The 17,541-nt window shown below is 45.1% G+C and overlaps 1 protein-coding gene across 1 annotated transcript in view; it reads left to right on the top strand.

Moving 5' to 3' along the window:
• Positions 1-17,541, top strand: part of ACVR1 (activin A receptor type 1) — a 98,742-nt gene that overhangs the window by 53,156 nt on the left and 28,045 nt on the right. Inside the window, exons 3-4 of the mRNA XM_056861256.1 lie at positions 12,666-12,929; positions 14,650-14,858. Of these exons, the coding sequence (XP_056717234.1) occupies positions 12,666-12,929; positions 14,650-14,858 (473 nt within the window). The remainder of the gene's footprint in view (positions 1-12,665; positions 12,930-14,649; positions 14,859-17,541) is intronic.

Below are 17,541 nucleotides of genomic sequence, written 5' to 3'. Positions count from 1 at the left end.
CATTTTCATTATAGAAAACTTGCTTGTTAATTTCGTGGCATCCTTCAAATGGAGGTTAAATGTTCATCAGCCATGATAGGGGTGGTGGTGTGGGGGGAGCTATAAAAACTTCACACATGTTCTCCTGTTTGCTAGCTGGGAACAGCTGAGACGTTCGTTGCACTTTGATGTGGAAGCAGTAGTAGGTGGATGGTTTGGGAGGAGCATGGAAGAACCAAGCAAATAGCAAGGAAAGTAGAGCTTGGGTCAACATCTTCATACAGGATCTGGAAGCAAGATACTCCTATGAATGGGAGTTTGTGACGACCCTTTGGCTTATCTCCCTCACCAGCCACATGAAAACATCTGCTTCCTTTTTTCACACATGCCTGTTTGTTGCCTCGTATGTGTGGTGAGAGACTGTGGCCCCTTTTAAACTGCCCTTAACATCCGGTTCAGCAGCAGGTTGCGGACGGATTTTTGTGTCAATTCAGACACAACCGGTTTGGCTCCCGGCTGCTAACAGATTTTTTTAACCTGTTCAGGCAAAGCCGCTTGCGTCGGCATCATGGGGCTGCACTCGTGCACATACAAAATGTTCATGCGTTCGCTGTAACATGTTACAGGGCTTATCGCTACCTTTTTGTTGTTGCCTGTGTACACAGTTAAACACTGCTGCATCACAGAACACCGCTGATATTATGGCTATATATATTAATTGGTCAGCGACTATGACTGGGCAGGAAGACCTAGCTAAAGTGATATTGCTGGAGAAGGCTTTCTGTGTTTTGTTGAGGTAACTAGCTTGCAGGAAAGGAGGTTATCTGTCTTTCCTGACCCGGGAAAAGCAGGGATTTCTCACTGTTTGCATCTTAAAGCAAGTGTATGCTTTTTGGAACTGCAAATAATGAACTCTTTTTTTTGCTACTGAACTTGGGCTAAGAGCGAATATGTTCTCTCCCTAGTTTTTCTTGTGTTTTCCACTGGGAACTAGATGATATTGGGGTTAATATATGTAATGTATATTCTCTGAGGTCACAGTAAATAGAATTTGTTACACTGGTGGCATTCTGTTGGTAGAAGCTGTGCTATTTGTTCATAAGGGTTCCATGCTGCATGCACTCCAATGATGGCAGTGTTTAGATGGCACAGCAAAACCTCTGTTGGTTTATGACAGGCAGAAATCATGTTTTTGCCATGTTCATGCCCTCCACACCCCCTTGTTTGTATACTGGATTCTCTATTAAAAGTATATGGTTTGGGAAGCATTCAATCAAGCCCCAGTTTGCTGTGTTGACCGAGTGCAGGCACCTGGAAAAACAGGCGTTTTTCTTCTCGAAAACTGGGATTATACTCTGGGATTAAACCCTGGGATTGACACATGGTTTAAAAATCCTGGTTTCAGTTCAGGAATGATGTTCCAGTTTGGCCAGGTGTTCACATTTGGGTATCATGGAAAATGGGAGTTTGAAAGCTTTCCAAACCAGGACTCTTCCAGTTGTGTTCCTCATGGTACACAGAAGTGTGAGGGAGTACGTGAACACGCTGGAACAAGGTATGTTTTTCCTTGTCATGAACAGCCAGGCTTGTTATGGGGTCTGTTCTGTCTTTTCATAAACCGAAAACTGTGAAGGCTTTCGTGGTCGTTCTTCACATGTAGTCAAAGCAGAAGGAAAGGTGTTTTCAAAAAATTACTTCCTTTTCTCACTCTAGGTAAGAAGGGCGTCTTCATTCTGGGTTATTTTCCTTTATTTGCTAGGGAAGGCAGGATTCAAACAAAAATTCGGGGGAAATGACCCCCTCCCTTCGGAAAGCCTTAGTTTTGTTTCCTGCCTTTGTCAGGGAAGCAGGTTTGTGGCGGTGCTCCGCCATTTTATTACAACCTCTTTGTTAATCTATAGTGGGAGTATTCCATTTTCCCCCGAGATTTTTCCCCTTCTTGTTTTCCCTTTCTTACCTTTGTGCCAGTTTGATCAGTGTCCGTTTCGTCTTCTTTTGTCTTGTGTGTGTGGGGCCCGGGGGGTTGAAGTAGACCTTTTCCCGCCTAAAGAAAATGGCGGCGCCCAGCCAGGACGAATTTATTTCGCCCACAGATTTAGACCCGGGTCTCCTGGTCGCAGCGGCCCCGAGCCGCGGGGAATCCCCAAGCCTCTCTAAGGGGATCAACCCTAAGCGAAAAAGGAAAGCGGACCCAGTAGGAGAAACAAAAAAGAAGAGGAAGATTTGTCCCTCAGGACAGAAGGGCTCAGGCGCGGCTGCTAGCCGGCCGCCTACCGCACCCGCTGCTACATCCGTAGCGGAGCGGGTGAAACTTGGCGCGGCTGCTGGCCGGACGACAGGCGCGGCTGCTAGCCGGACGCCAAATGACTCGGAGGCTTCAGAGCGCTCCGCGGGCCCGTCGGAGGCAGCGGGGCCCCCTATGACCGCCGCGGCTGCTAGCCACGTTCTCACTAGCGGCGATGAAGCTCCCCAGAGGCCGATGTCTTCACAGCAGGGACCTGCTACCGGTAACGTACCAGCGATCGCGGGGACTTCAGATGGTGGGGGGCTGGCTGCCTTAAGGGCAGAACTGGCTGAGCTCATCAGAAGTGTCTTCGTGGATGGTTTATTGGCGGCTCAAGCGACCCCCACTCCTTCCATTAGGGACACTGAGGAGTACCAGGACCCTCTAGAGGGACCCAGTACACTCCACAAACACAAGGCGTCTGGGAGTGAAAAGACCTTGACTGGCCAATCCTCTGGCCAACCCAGAGGGACGGTAGTTATGCAGCCCCAGTCTCCTCTAGACTCTTCAGAGGATGAGAATGGAGAGGAGGAGGAGGACTCCCCCCCAGAGGAGGATCCTCCAAAACCAGAGGAAAAACAACTCAGGCTCTTTCCTCAGGAGGACTTTCCCTCCCTCTTAGCTAAGACCCTAGAAGCTTTGGACCTGTCTGAGCCACAGGATCCCCAAGCCTGTGACAAACTTAAAGGGTCAAAAGAATTCTTTCACAGACATACCAACCCTTCTCGTGTTATTCCAGTCCCAGATTACTTCTCATCTCTGATTACTGCAGAATGGGAAAAACCACTAGCAGGTAGACAGACTCCTGCTATAGCTAAAAAGTTCTATGATTTGGAGCCTGTCTCAGCTCAATTGCTTCAACCCCCAGTGGTAGAGGCTCCTGTCTGTGCCTTGCATTCCAATGATGTAGTGGCCAGAGATGGCATGGGGTCCATCAGAGATCCTCTCGATAGGAAGGCAGAGATCTCACTCAAGCGGGCTCATGAGGCTTCTGCCTTAGCCATCAGCGCCTCGGTCACATCGGCTCTAGTGTCCAGGGCTGCTATTGTCTGGACACGCAAATTGCGTCAACTCATTCCCGAGGGAAATAAGAAAGCCCAGGAGGGGGTGTCCAGGATCCTAAGGGCGGTCACCTTTCTGGCTGACTCCTCTTTGGATACCCTTTCATTCTCAGCCAGAGCCATCGCCACTCAGCTGGCCTCTAGGAGAGCCCTCTGGCTCAGGCCTTGGCAGGTAGACCATCATTCTAAGGCCGACCTGATGGGATTTCCATATCAAGGGAAGGAGCTTTTTGGGGATCAGCTTGACCCTATCTTAGTTGAGACCAGGGATAAGAAGAAGGCGCTTCCCAAGAGCTATAAGCGAGACCAAAAAACTTACTCTCGTCCCTTTCGCTCTTCCCACACCCTCCAGAGATTTCGCGGAGAACAGCGAAGGGGTTCTTGGAATTCTTCCAAGGGCTCCTTTCGGAGGGGAGGCCGCTATTCAAGGTTCCAACGTTCCACCCAGCCCTCTGACAGAGCTGGGTATGGATCTCAACAGTCCAAACAATGACGCCTCCGTCGGCCCAGTGGGGGGCCGTCTCACCCACTTTCTGGCGGCATGGCGGTCATCCCAAGCGGATCAGTGGGTGTCTTCCATTATAGATCAAGGATACCTGATAGACTTTCGCAAGACCCCTCCGTCAAGGTTCATGTCCAAAACACAACCAATAGTCAAAGAAAAATTAATCCGCACACAGGAAGCAATACGTCACCTGCTAGACATCCAGGCCATAGAGCCCGTCGAGTTATCAGAGCGCTGCTTGGGAGTGTATTCCGTGTTTTTCATGGTTCCAAAGAAAAACGGGGACTGGAGAGCCATTCTGAACCTCAAATGGGTGAACAAGTTCGTCATCTACAAAAGGTTCAGGATGGAAACTCTGAAATCCATCTCAGAGTCCTTAACACCTCGAGCCTTCCTGACCTCGGTGGATCTCACCGAGGCATATCTCCATGTACCCATCCACCAGGACCACAGGAAGTTCCTGCGCTTCTCCTGCCAGGACGAGCATTATCAGTTTCGGGCTCTTCCATTTGGATTAACTTCCGCCCCGAGGGTCTTCACAAAGATTCTAGTGACCCTCATGGTAGAGGCCCGCAAACTGGGAGTCCAGGTACACCCGTACCTGGACGACATCCTCATATGCTCTCCCACGCAGGAGCTGAGTCGGGTTCACACCAACATTGTGCTCAAGATTTTACAGGATCACGGATTCCTGATCAATTGGAGCAAAAGTCAACTGACTCCTTCACAGAGACTGACCCATTTAGGCGTCATCATAGACACGTCAATCAGCTCTTTCATTCTCACGACAGAGAAGGTGGAGTCCATCTCCGCTCTAGCGAAACAGGCAGCTTCTGCTCCAACCTTTCCGCTCATGGCATTGGCCAAGCTCCAGGGACACATGATCTCATGTATCCCGTCAGTGCCGTGGGCTCGCTTTCGGGCAAGACCATTACAATGGTTCCTCCGCCCGTTCCAGAAGGACATTGCCAAGAAAAAACACAAGCTCCTCAGCCTATCAGTCTCGGTCAGAGACAGTCTGACCTGGTGGACGGTTCCCGGGAATCTCTCTCGGGGGCTGCAGTATATTCACGAAGCACCCGTCCAACTATTCACGGATGCCAGCCTGACTGGATGGGGAGCGACCCTGCACGATCAACCAGCTCAGGGTCTCTGGGAACCCAACCATCTCAAGAGAAGCATCAACTTCCTAGAGATCGCAGCTATTTGGAAAGCCATCCTGCACTTTGGTCCTCAGCTAGCTGGAAAGCACCTTCTCATCAGAACGGACAACATCGCTGCGAAGGCGCATGTGAACAAGCAGGGGGGCTCCAGATCCTCCTCGCTGCACAAACAGGTCTCCAGGATCCTAGAGTGGGCGGAGTCCCACTTAGCCTCGATATCAGCCAAGCACATCCGGGGGGTTCACAATGTTCAGACCGACTGGCTCAGCAGACAACACCTCGACGAGGCCGAGTGGTCCTTGCACCCGGAAGTCTTCCATCAGATCACCATCAGATTCGGAATCCCTCAGGTGGATTTGTTTGCGACTCCAGCCAACTCCCAACTCGAGAGATTCTACTCCAGGTATCACCAAACCGGGGCGGAGAAAACAGATGCCCTCTTGTCCCCTTGGCCGACAGGTCTGCTGTACGCATTTCCACCTCTGCCTCTCATTCCCAGGGTGCTCAGACGCATTCGGACTCTCCAAGCCACGGTACTGATGATAACTCCGGACTGGCCAAGACGGCCATGGTATCCGGCACTGCAACAGATGTCCATCCAACCTCCTTGGCGACTTCCGTCCAGACAGGACCTATTAATCCAAGGGCCGATTTGCCACCCGGACCCCGGGTGGTATCGACTAACCGTATGGCACTTGAAAGGAGAGACCTCTTAGATCAAGGATACAATTCTGGCATTGTCGATACCATCTTAGCGTCTAAGAAACCAGCCACTCAAAGAATATACGGGGCTACCTGGAAGGTTTTCGCCACGTGGTGCCACCGTAACGCCAAAGATCCCCTGAGACCCGGGGTGGCAGACATTTTAGCCTTTCTTCAAGAGGGAAGAAAGCTTGGGCTTAAAGTTTCCACCATGAGACGTCAATTGGCCGCTATAGCCACCTTAGTACCTCGAGTGGCCCGGTATCCTTTGTCAAAACACCCTCACATCAGTGCGTTTCTTAGAGGGGTTAAGCTGTCGTCCCCGGCGGTGGTACATAGATTCCCCTCCTGGAATCTGCGCACCGTGTTACAAGCCTTGACCAAGTCACCGTTCGAGCCTCTCAGAACGGTCGATCTCAAGTGGGTGCGCATGAAGGCTCTTTTTCTTACCGCAGTCACCTCGGCCAGAAGGGTGTCAGAGCTCGGGGCTCTCTCTGTAAGGCCGGAGCTTTGCGTTTTTCATAAGAACAGAGTGGTTCTTCGAACAGATCCCTCTTTTATCCCTAAGGTCCATACACGTTTTCACCTCGAGCAGGAGATAGTTCTCCCTACCTTTTTCCCAAACCCTTCCAACCAAAGGGAAAGGGAGTGGCACTCGCTGGATGTAAAAAGAGCCCTACGCATTTACATCAGACGAACACAACAAATTAGAAAATCAGAGCGCCTCTTTATTTCCTTGACGGCTCCTAACAAAGGTGGAGCTATGTCCCGGGCGGCTATTAGCAGTACCATTAAGGCCTGCATCTCCCTAGCCTATAAAAATTCCTGCGTAGGTACTCCGTCCAGCATCACGGCCCACTCCGTTGGGAGTGCGGCCACCACTGCGGCTTTTCGACATAGGGTGTCGCTGGAACAGATATGCAGTGCTGCCACCTGGTCTTCCTTGGCGACTTTTACCAGGCACTACAAGGTAGACACGTTCTCCAGAGATTCCTCTGCATTTGGCCTGGGAGTGCTTCAGGCAGTGCAGGAGGACTAGTTCCCCACCCTAATTCATTAACAGCTCTGGTAAGTCCCAGAATGAAGACGCCCTTCTTACCTAGAGCGAGAAAGAGCCTTGGTTCACTTACCGTGAAGGCTTCTTCTGCTCGTAGGTAAGAAGGGCGTCTTCCCCTCCCTAGTTCCTGCCAGAAGCACACATCAAAAAAAAAAAAAAAAAAAAAAGAGGGAGGGTGTCTTGAGTGAAGTTGTTAACGTTCACCTTAAAGGTGTTTGTTTGTTACCAGTCGTTTTGCTCCTTCTGTTACCTCGTCTATTGAAAGGGGAAAAATGTTTTTTCAAAGTTAGATAATAAGATTTAAGCTTTTCAACTACTGAGGCTTTCCGAAGGGAGGGGGTCATTTCCCCCGAGGACCGGAAGGCCTGCATTTTTGTTTGAATCCTGCCTTCCCTAGCAAATAAAGGAAAATAACCCAGAATGAAGACGCCCTTCTTACCTACGAGCAGAAGAAGCCTTCACGGTAAGTGAACCAAGGCTCTTTCCAATCCAGAACTCCTGTTCCATTTTACTGCTTTCCCAGAGTTGAATTACTTAGATGTTGAATATATTGTTTTTTCCCCTTGCCTAACGTCAGCACTTTACTTTCAAAGTGTTCTGAAGCACGTAGCTTGTTTATCCTAAAGGGTAGAGCTGCTTTGAGTGGGGCAAGGGGTTGTGAATATGAAGAGAACGGGATGCTTCGTGCTAACCTGTAAATGTTGATGTATTACCAGAAGCTCCAGCAAATTAAACATAAACCAGCAGCTGAGGATATTATAACTGTAGCCCCTTGTGTGTTGCTGTGATAACATCCCTGAAAGAGAATAGTTTTGGGGAGAAGGTGAGGTCATCCCTCCCAAATGTGCCTGTTGAGCTGTATAAATAGATCACTGACACAAACATCACTTTCTTTTTTTGGTTAGAAAGCTGAGGGAAAATGTGTACCTAAAAAACCTAAGCATGAGCGCTTTGTTTGGTTAGCGGGAAAGTATATGGAAAATGTGGTGTAGCATGAGCTTAGCTTCCCTCTGCCTCCCACAACAGCCCTTGTAGTTTTTATGGAATGTCTTATCTCTCCCCACCCCCCTGCATAATGCATGATTGTACATACTGGGAAACATTGAGCATCCTAAATTATAATAAGTGAGTATGAATTTCTTAGAAAATGTTTTTCTCCCATTCGGGGAAGGAAGTTAAATAAACAGAGGGAGAGAAAGAGCCCCATGGCGTAGAGTGGTAAGCTCTGCTCATGACCTGAGTTCGAACCAACGGAAGTTGGTTTCAGGTAGCCAGCTCAAGGTTGACTCAGCCTTCAATCCTTCCGAGGTCAGTAAATGAGTACCCAGCTTGCTAGGGGTAAAGGGAAGATGACTGCAAACCACCCCGTAAAACAGTCTGCCTAGTAAACGTCGGGTCGTGACATCACCCCATGGATCAAGAATGACCCGGTGCTTGCACAGGGGACCTTTACCTTAACCTAAAATCATGAAAGGGTGGATGAATATTCAGGGTTTGTGTTGCGATGGAACTTAATCTCTGGGATACTGGTTAGCAAGTCTTAAAAATCCTTCTCCGTTTAGCACCAGAGCCTATTCCACACGTATGCAACACTGCTGCTGTGGATGTAGTCTGATTCAGTCCTTGCCTTCTTAATATTTTTCCTAAACACCAAATGTGTGTGGCAAGGTTTACAAAATTTCCTTACAGCTGAGCAATCACAGTATTGGCTGAATCTCTTAAGGCTGTGGAAGAGTAAGCCTCTCACGAAGCTGTGCACATTAAATTAATACTTCTTCCAAACCATGTAAAATGTTAAACATACATTGATTGTAATACATATATTATCTTTTAACTCAGGCTATTACTAATATTGTGAATGAGGGAATGAGGCTAAAAGAGTGGCTTACCCAAAATTTACCATGTTTTTTGGTTTAAACTGGTATACAGTCCTGGTTGCTAGGATAGCTCAGTCTCTCAAAGTGCCCAAATGTGGTCATTATCACTAGAGATGTAAAATTTCTGGAAATTTTGAAGTCACATAGAATCCCCCGCTGCTACTAATGTTTTGCAGGAAAAATTAAAATGTAGGCATCGCTTACATTCCTATCAAACCTTACTGACTCAAAAACATAAAATGTATCATTTGTAACTCAGCACAGAAAATTTTACTGGTTACCATATTTATAGATTTTAAAAGTATAAATAGCTTTTTGTATAAGAAAAAAAGTGAGTATACCAGATACTTGAGAATGAGCTGCAAATTACTGGCCAACTATGCTACCGTACTACATTTATCTTTTATTTTCACCATCTGAGAGGTAGGAAAAAATAATAGATGAAGGTAAAAAACAGATTCTGGAATAAATAAAAGAAAGTGTATTGTTTGGACAGAAACTCACAGTCACATGTTTGGATATTAACTTTCATAATATTGAAAATGCTGAACTCTTTAATAATGTACTAGCATTTAACAAGCTATATCATATTGTTGCTAAAACAATTTACATTTAAACAAACAAACAAAACTTGAAAACAAGATTCCCCATTTTCTGTTGGAAAAAGACAGGTTTTTTTCTTCTTCTGTAGGTTTGGAATGAGTGAAATGCTTTGTAGGCCAAAGTTTTCCCCACTCAAAATCAGAAAATATTTCATAGGAATTTCCCCAAATTGCCACTTTGTGCCACAGGGCAAATTAAGTCCATATTAATCACAAACTAATTCTGACTTGTTTGTGACATCTAACTGGAGTCCCAGTGAGTTTAGTAGCCAAGTTGAAGTTTGAACCAGGGACTTCCTGGACTATATACAGATGGCTCTTGGTCTGTTTAAATATCAGTAATAGTCTTTGATCCATTACATGAGGTTAGTCATGCAAATACAGCATGCTGAACCAGGTGGCTACTTTGTGTACACCCTAGACCATAAATGGTTGAGTGCATAAACTGCATTCCAGTTGGACCCTGACTTAGGCCAGGTGTTCTGATTTGTGGATGGATGTCGGGTAATCACCCCAGATAGATAGTGTTTTTAAATAAATGGCAATAGTGAAGCTGTTCTGCCATAAGTAACCCGCTGAAAATGTAGGCTGTATCTGTAAAAATAAAACATGTGCTGTAGCAGCAAACTAAGGTCCATACAGTGAATTATTTTTAGATGCTGGTTTGTGCAATTAGCTTTGTTTTGCTCTGTGACCATATGCTATTTTTCTCAAGTTATGCCAGTATGGTTATTATTAAAGCTAGTTTTTTTTTTAACTTTGACATTATGTTGCATTGCTAGCAAGTGGGCTGAAAGACTCTGTTAGCTTTCCCCCTAGAACTAGTTCAATAAATTTCGCTAAATAGCCATTTGCTTCCCTCAAATTGGAACATGTAATTCTGTCTAAAATCTTCAAAAATGATTTTTATCTGTCTATGTATGTCAAGGTTGGTAAAGCAATACACCTCATGAGGTGATAAGGAGATAATATAGATTTTCTAAAGCTGAGCTTCCTTTCAGCATTGCATGATGTCCTAAAAACTCAAAAGTGAATTTCAGTCAGATAGTTGATACCAGCTCTAATGGTTTTCTATAGAGAAATTTTTAATTTGCAGTAGTGTACTTCTGGGTCTCCCTGACCTGGATGGCTCAGACTAGCCCAATCTTGTCAGATCATGGAAGCTAAGCAGGGATGGCCCTGGCTAGTACTTGGATGGTAGACAACCAAGGAAGTCCAGGGTTGCTACGCAGAGGCAGGCAAAGGGAAATCACCTCTGTTTGTCTCTTGCCTTGAAACCCCTATGGGTGTTGCCATAAGTTGGCTACAACTAGACAGCACTTTCCACTACCACCACCACTTGTAGACCATGTCATAGCTACGTATATTTGTAATAACGGTGACAGTAAGTGGTAGATATTCCATTATTCTCAAGAGAATCTGTCCCTTTAGTGCACTTTCATTGAAGTCTTTCAGCAAGTAAATTGTCTTTTAAAATTTAATCCATTCAGTATTTAAAAGTTTTTAATAGGCCAAGGGTCTCTAGATTTATTTAGAATGTCCTTCTCCTGTTCTTCTCCAAGGAGTTCAAGGAACATACAGGAGACTTTTCATTTCCTCCACAAAAATCCTTGTGAGTTCTGTTAGGCTGAGTGAAAGTGACTAGCCCAAGGTCACCCAGTGAGTTGAATGGTGATATGAATCTGGATCTTCCAGATCCTAACTAACATGACATATTGGCTGTCCACCAACTGGAGAATGCAACAGTCATGAGCTAAAAAAAAATTCTCCTATTGCACTGTAAAGTACACTTCACTTCCAGGTCCTCTTAGACATTTTGACTTTCCCTGCAATCACTAATTTAAATGGTATTAAGTAACCTTGCTTCCTTCTTCAACAAGATGTTAAAGAAAGATGTTGGTCATCCAATGGGAAGATATTTCTTTTGTGTAAGACCTGGCAGGCAGTACCTTCATACAGGAGCAGGTCATGTTGCAAAAATTGTGATCTAGTAGTAATTCCTGCTAAAAGCATCCAGGTAGCATTGCGGTTCTGTTGTCATTGGAAAGAGAGGGCGATCATGTGATAGGCCCTGGGAATATCCTATTGCAAATGAACTCTGGCTTTTGGAATATGAGTGTATAAAAGCAAGGGAGTCTGACCAGATGTGAGACAGAAGCTCATGTCGGGCATCGTGCCAAACTACAGCAAAGGAAATGTAACAGTGGTTTGGTGTGAGACCTAAATGATGAAACATGTGAATTTGTTCTAAAGACTAAGCCACATATTATTGAGACAGGTGATACTTTATAAAGTAATGGTAATTGGAGTGTCTTCTAGATTTGGCTGGAAACTTCAGTGTGCATTTTCAAACAGGGGGTTCGTTTCAGGGGATAAAGTAGCTTCACTTCTGTAAATCAGGTTTTCATGCAGATTTGTATACACCATTATTAAACTTCATTCATGTTTTAGTGGGGATTTGAAGAGTGCACCACCCCACACATTTGGAGAGGTACCTTTGCCCTTCAGTTCTCGGGTTACACCTTAAAACTATAAGCTCATCAAAACACATAGGGCTGTTCTATTTGGACTTATTCTAGTTGGCTTGGACTGAAGTCTAACCCTACAAATCTTTTTACAGACCAAAAGCTAAACCCTTTGTAGTTTGGTCTCATTCTATTGTTTTCCAGATTAGAAAGCAATGGTCATGGGCAGAAAATATATATGCCGGCAGAGGCACTGAATCAAAGAGATATTTTGAAAATAATATGTTTGCGCCCATGGGAACAATATTATTCGGCAGAGGGTGGAAGACATCGAGCGGCAAGCAGACCTCTCTAGGGCCCCAAATTTTAAATGTCAGCCGAGCATTAAATATGTGGTTGCCCCGGCAGCCTATTTAACTAAGCTAGAATTTAACAACAGTAGAAGAGCATTTACCTTGGCAAGGTGCGTGGCACTTCATTCTGCCATGCTGGTAGGGAGATTCAAAAAGATCCCATACTGAAAAAGATTATGTTTATGCGCGATGGAGGAGGTGGAAACTACAGAGCACATGCTTATGAGATGTCCATATTACAAGGAGGCCAGATCAAAATATCTCCAGCCAGTGTTAGTTGGACTTCTTGATGAATCTGATGTGGCCAAACTGGAATATCTGTTGTCTAATAGAAACCACTGGGTATCCAAACAAGTAGATAAATTTTGTCTTGGGATATGTAAGACACGGGGAAACTATATTAAAGCTGATGCAGAGTTTTAAACCCATTTGACTAGCTCAAATGTTCATGCAGCTATTTGTTTTTGTTGTTGTATTGAACTATTGTTGTTTTAATGATGTTTTAACTTTGTAATACTGGTCAAGGACCGCAATAAATTATATTACAGACAATACGTTTGCGCCCATGTAACTTGGCTAGTAGAATGGTGTTACTTATTTCCTTCTTTTCTGTGCAGACGATGAGCTGAAACTGAACATGGAGTATTTTGAATGTGTGTGTGAAGGCATGTCCTGTGGGAATGGTGACCGCTGCAGAGGCCATCGGTGCTTTGCCTCCTTGAGCATCAATAATGGCGCCAAAGTGTACCAGAAGGGTTGCTTCCAAGTCTACGAACAGGGGAAAATGACCTGCAACACACCTCCATCTCTTGATCAAGCTGTCCAGTGCTGTGAGGGATACCTCTGTAACATAAATATCACAGCACAGCTGCCAGCAAAAGGTGAAAACTTTGTTTGTTTTTCTTTCTTAAGGGGTGGTGTTGTCGTTCTGTTGCTCAAGCATATCTTGGTAAGTTTTCAGCTTTAGTTTGAAGTCTAGGATTTATGTCTTTGGATCATAGTGTGCCACGTGTGAACAGAAAACATGGTCACGGTGTAAACAAGTGGGTGAGCAGTTGAAAAAGTGGTGGTGTGACAAATTGGAACTTTTAATCTGTGCCTAGTAAATTCAGAATCCAAGATACAGAATGAGACCTGTTGTTGGGGTTGGTCCTCAACTCGGGTTAGAGGCTGAGTTTAAGGCAAAAATGAGAGCAAGAATATGCATTCCACATAACTGCCAGGGAAATAGCGGCATCTGATTCATTGTATCCCTTGATTGAAGAAGAAGAGTTGTTTTTTATACCCCGTTTTTCTTTACTGAAAGGAGTCTCAAAGCAGCTTACAATCACCTCCTCCCACCCCACAACAGGCACCTTGTGATGTGGGTGAGGCTGAGAGAGTTCTGAGAGAACTGTGATTAGCCCAAGGTCAGCCATCAGGCTGCATGTGGAGGAGTGGAGAATCAAACCTGGTTCTCCAGATTAGAGTCCACTGCTCTCGAGGGGAAGTAGGGAATCAAACCCGGTTCTCCAGATTAGAGTCTGCCGCACTTAACCAATGCACCACACTAGCTGATTGGGGATGTAATACTTGGTGGGTCCCCACAAAAATGTAGTACAATGTGAAGCCATTGTGCATTATAAAGCACATTGTTTTGTTTTTTGTTTTGTGTAGAAAGTCCCAGGTTAAATTCCTAGTGTCTCTGTTTAAAGAATCTGAGGTAGCTGGTACTAGGGCAGTCTGTCAGATTCTGCAGAGCTACCGCCAGTTGGAGTACATGAGCTAGATGGACCAGTGGCCTGATGGTATGAGGCAGCTTCATTGCTTACACAAAGAAGACGACAAAGGAAGAGCTCAGGAAAAAATAAATGGCTTGAACAGGAAATAAACAGATATGTAATGATGAGAGACAAGGTGAGACTAGGGTACCATTTGACTATGTAAAAGAGGCCAACAGTCTAAGCGCTAAAACAATTTCTAGTTTACTGTACAAAATCTGGGAAGAAAATACAAAGAAATAAATCTGGTCTTATTCTGTCAGATCACATGTTACAAGTACACATGTACACATGAAGCTGCCTTATACTGAACCAGACCCATGGTCCATCAAAGTCAGTACTGTCTACTCCGACTGGCAGCGGCTCTCCTGGGTCTCAGGCGGAGGTCTTTCACATCACCTACTTGCCTATTTCCTTTAACTGGAGATGCCGGGGATTGAACCTGGAACCTTCTGCATGCCAAGCAGATGCTCTACCACTGAGCCACGGCCCCTCCCCTAAAGTACCTGGTAAGGCCCTTTGTTGGCAGTATGGCTGTTTATGAATTTGACTTTGTGAACCTCAGAAACTGTTCCTAGGTTCACATTAGGAGTTTGACCAGTTTGGTTTCTTTACCATGTGACAGAAACTGCAACTAATACAAAGGACTTGGGGGGGGGGCTAATATTTATCCCATTAACTCATGCAAATATAGCTGAATTCTGCAGTTGTGTAAATATGCGCAAGCATTTTTGCTATCCTTGGATTTATGTCGACAGTTGATCGTGTCCCAAATTGTTAGTATTCAGTTTTGGGTTGTATGGATAATGTCTCACTGCCTGTTCTATTTTCTTTTGTGCAGGGCAACGTAAAGCGGTGGGATACCCCAAGGAAATGCTCATCGTTTTTATACTGGCTCCAGTTATAGTGCTGATGATATTTTCAGCCTTAGCTGTGCTGATCATCCGAAAAGTGCAGCAGCACAATATGGAAAGGCTCAACTCAAGAGATGCAGAGTATGGAACGATAGAAGGACTCATCGCTTCAAACGTCGGTGACAGCACACTGGCAGTAAGTAATCTGGTCTCATGATCTGGTTACTACTCGCGTCACATTTTCCCTGCTTCAGCTTTTGATCACTCAATCAAAATAACAGCACACACAATATCTTATAGCAAACACGAAGTGTATTTATACAGAAGTGACAAGAATAAAGGAACTACCTAACTAACTATTGACATGCAAATCATGTACAAACACACAGTGGTACTGAACAAAACGTTATTTACAATTATATACAATAAACAGTGTTGTCCCACAGCACGCTTATATAAATTCTGTAGTATATCTTATGGATCCTATAGGTACAAAAGGTGATAAGCCGTGTATGGACTTAACAAGCCTCAAAAACACGGTAAATGTCTTTAGTTTCACTCATAATATTAGAACCAATATGGATTCTTTAAAGGGTAATGCCGAGCGCCTGGTGGGACCCACAAATGGGATATTGTTCAGGACCGCATAAAAGGACGCAAATCCCAGGTGGTATTTTGCGTTTCACCAAACGAGGCTTCATCAGCCTTGCATGTCTCTAGATGAATTCACAACCTCCTTGAATAAAGATCAAAAGGTTTCCAAGAAGAGTTCTCTGTATACCACTTTGTGTTTTCCCTGCTTCCGCTTTTGGTCAGGCTGCCAGAAATGGGACTCATTAAATATTGTATACTATGCAACGTCTCCTTTTTTTAACCACCTTTTTGATCTGAAACTATGTAGTATGGGGGATAAAGTCTTGGGCTTGGACTACTGACACCTGCATTAAAATCCCCACCTGATTTGCAATTATCACTGGATAGTCGTGGGCAGATTACTATGGTGCTGTGGGGTGGGGCACTGTGGCTCCATGGTAGAGTCTCTGCTTTGCATGCAGAAGAAGAGTTGGTTTTTATACCCCGCTTTTCTATACCTTTAAGGAGCCTCAAAGCGGCTTACAATCACCTTCCCTTCACCACAACAGACACGTTGTGAGGTAGGTGGGGCTGAGAGAGTTTGGAGTGAACTGTGACTAGCCCAAGGTCACCCAGCAGGCTTCATGTGTAGGAGTGGGGAAACAAACCCTGTTCACCGGATTAGAGTCCACCACTCTTAACCACTATACCACGCTGGCTTTCAGGTTCAGTCCCCTGTGCTTCCAGCTTAAATGATTAGGTGGTATATGATGTGAAAGACCTCCGCAAGAGGTCTCCCTGCACATGTCATTCACCAGGGCGATCAAGACTATTTATATCCCAAAACCAGGCCTGAAACCAGATTGGATCAGAACAATCCGCTTCATTCAGGAATCCCTGAAGTTGGCTAGCCATCACCTGTTGTATTACTGCTCAAGAATGGTACATTTGAGACTGGACAGTAGTTATTCAACTCTCCAGGGTCCAGAGTAGGTTTTTTTAGGTGTCGACACACCACTGCCTGCTTCAAGGCAGGAGCAACTACCCCCTCTCTCAGGAGGGGTTTACTGTCTCTCAGACCCAGTCCACCAGCCCCCTCCCCCGGCAGATTTAAGGAGCCAGGAGGGGAAAGGGTCATACAGGCAGGTGGTAGGTCTCAAACTGCCAGGAATCCTGTCCACAATCCTCAGCTGAAAGGTAAATATGATTAAGCTCTTGTGTTGACGCTCGGAATTCTGAGGGGCCCCCCCATTTAACTTCAGTTTCATGTGCTACCCCCTCCCCCCCCAAAGCCCCCACATATGCATCTGATTTGGCCAAGCTTTGAAACGGGCTTTTCCACACAACTGTGGGTCAATGTCGTCTTATTTGGGGGGAAAAGTTACAAGTTGCCTCTGTTTGTGTTGTTCCATGGAATTCACCCAGTGTGTTATTTGAAGAGCTGACGTTTAAAGATTCTTTCCTTTCAGGCGTAAGAGTGCCTGGAACCATTTGGGGGTGGGGTTGTGTGTATGCGTGTCTTTGGAATCTGGGAAAGACAGTTTTCTAGGTTTAAGACCCCAAAAAAGACCCCATCTGGATGTCATTTTAAGCTTTGCATATTGTAGTGGAAAACTTGAATTCCTTTTTAAATGTTACAAGCAGCTAGAAATTCAGCAGGTAGAATCTGGGGATGGGGAAATGCGGCTCTCGGGCGCGGGAGTACAGTCTGCCGTGTAGCTGTTGGCTCATGCCCTAGAATGGGAAGTAGATATTGCTCTGAGCCTTCGGAAAGGATTGAGTTCAGCACAAAGCTGCTCCTAAACCTTTAAGGACTTTATCGAAAGATGGCAGGGAGGGGAGGCAGTTCTGCTGAGGTCCACGTCTGCCCTGTCAAATGACAGCAGTGAGCAGCTGGGGACCCTGCAGATGGGAGACATAACAATTTATACTGTTGAATGTATTCAGATTTGAGGACATCTTTATGACTGGGATACTTTGATTATTGCAGAATTACAGGGAAGGAATTCAATATCTCCCAATTCAAGAGGTTTTATAAAAGAAATTAAAATTTTCTGACTTATTCAATCTTGTGGGGGTTACCACACTTTGTATTCCCAACGATGTATTAAGAGTTTGAAAATGTTATAAAAACATCGCTTTGAAAGGGTTTTTGGATACCACGGCTAATAAATGGTTGGAAGACGTCTTCACAGCTAAAGGGGCCAAACAAAGTGCGAACAGTATTTTTTATAACGTTTTCAAACTCTTAATACATTGCTGGGAATACATAGAAAGTGCAAACAGTATTTTTTTTAACATTTTCA

This window comes from Euleptes europaea, chromosome 15 (assembly GCF_029931775.1).
Source record: "Euleptes europaea isolate rEulEur1 chromosome 15, rEulEur1.hap1, whole genome shotgun sequence".
In the NCBI taxonomy this organism is placed as follows: Eukaryota; Metazoa; Chordata; class Lepidosauria; order Squamata; family Sphaerodactylidae; genus Euleptes; species Euleptes europaea.
This window is presented reverse-complemented; position numbering and strand designations above follow the sequence as displayed.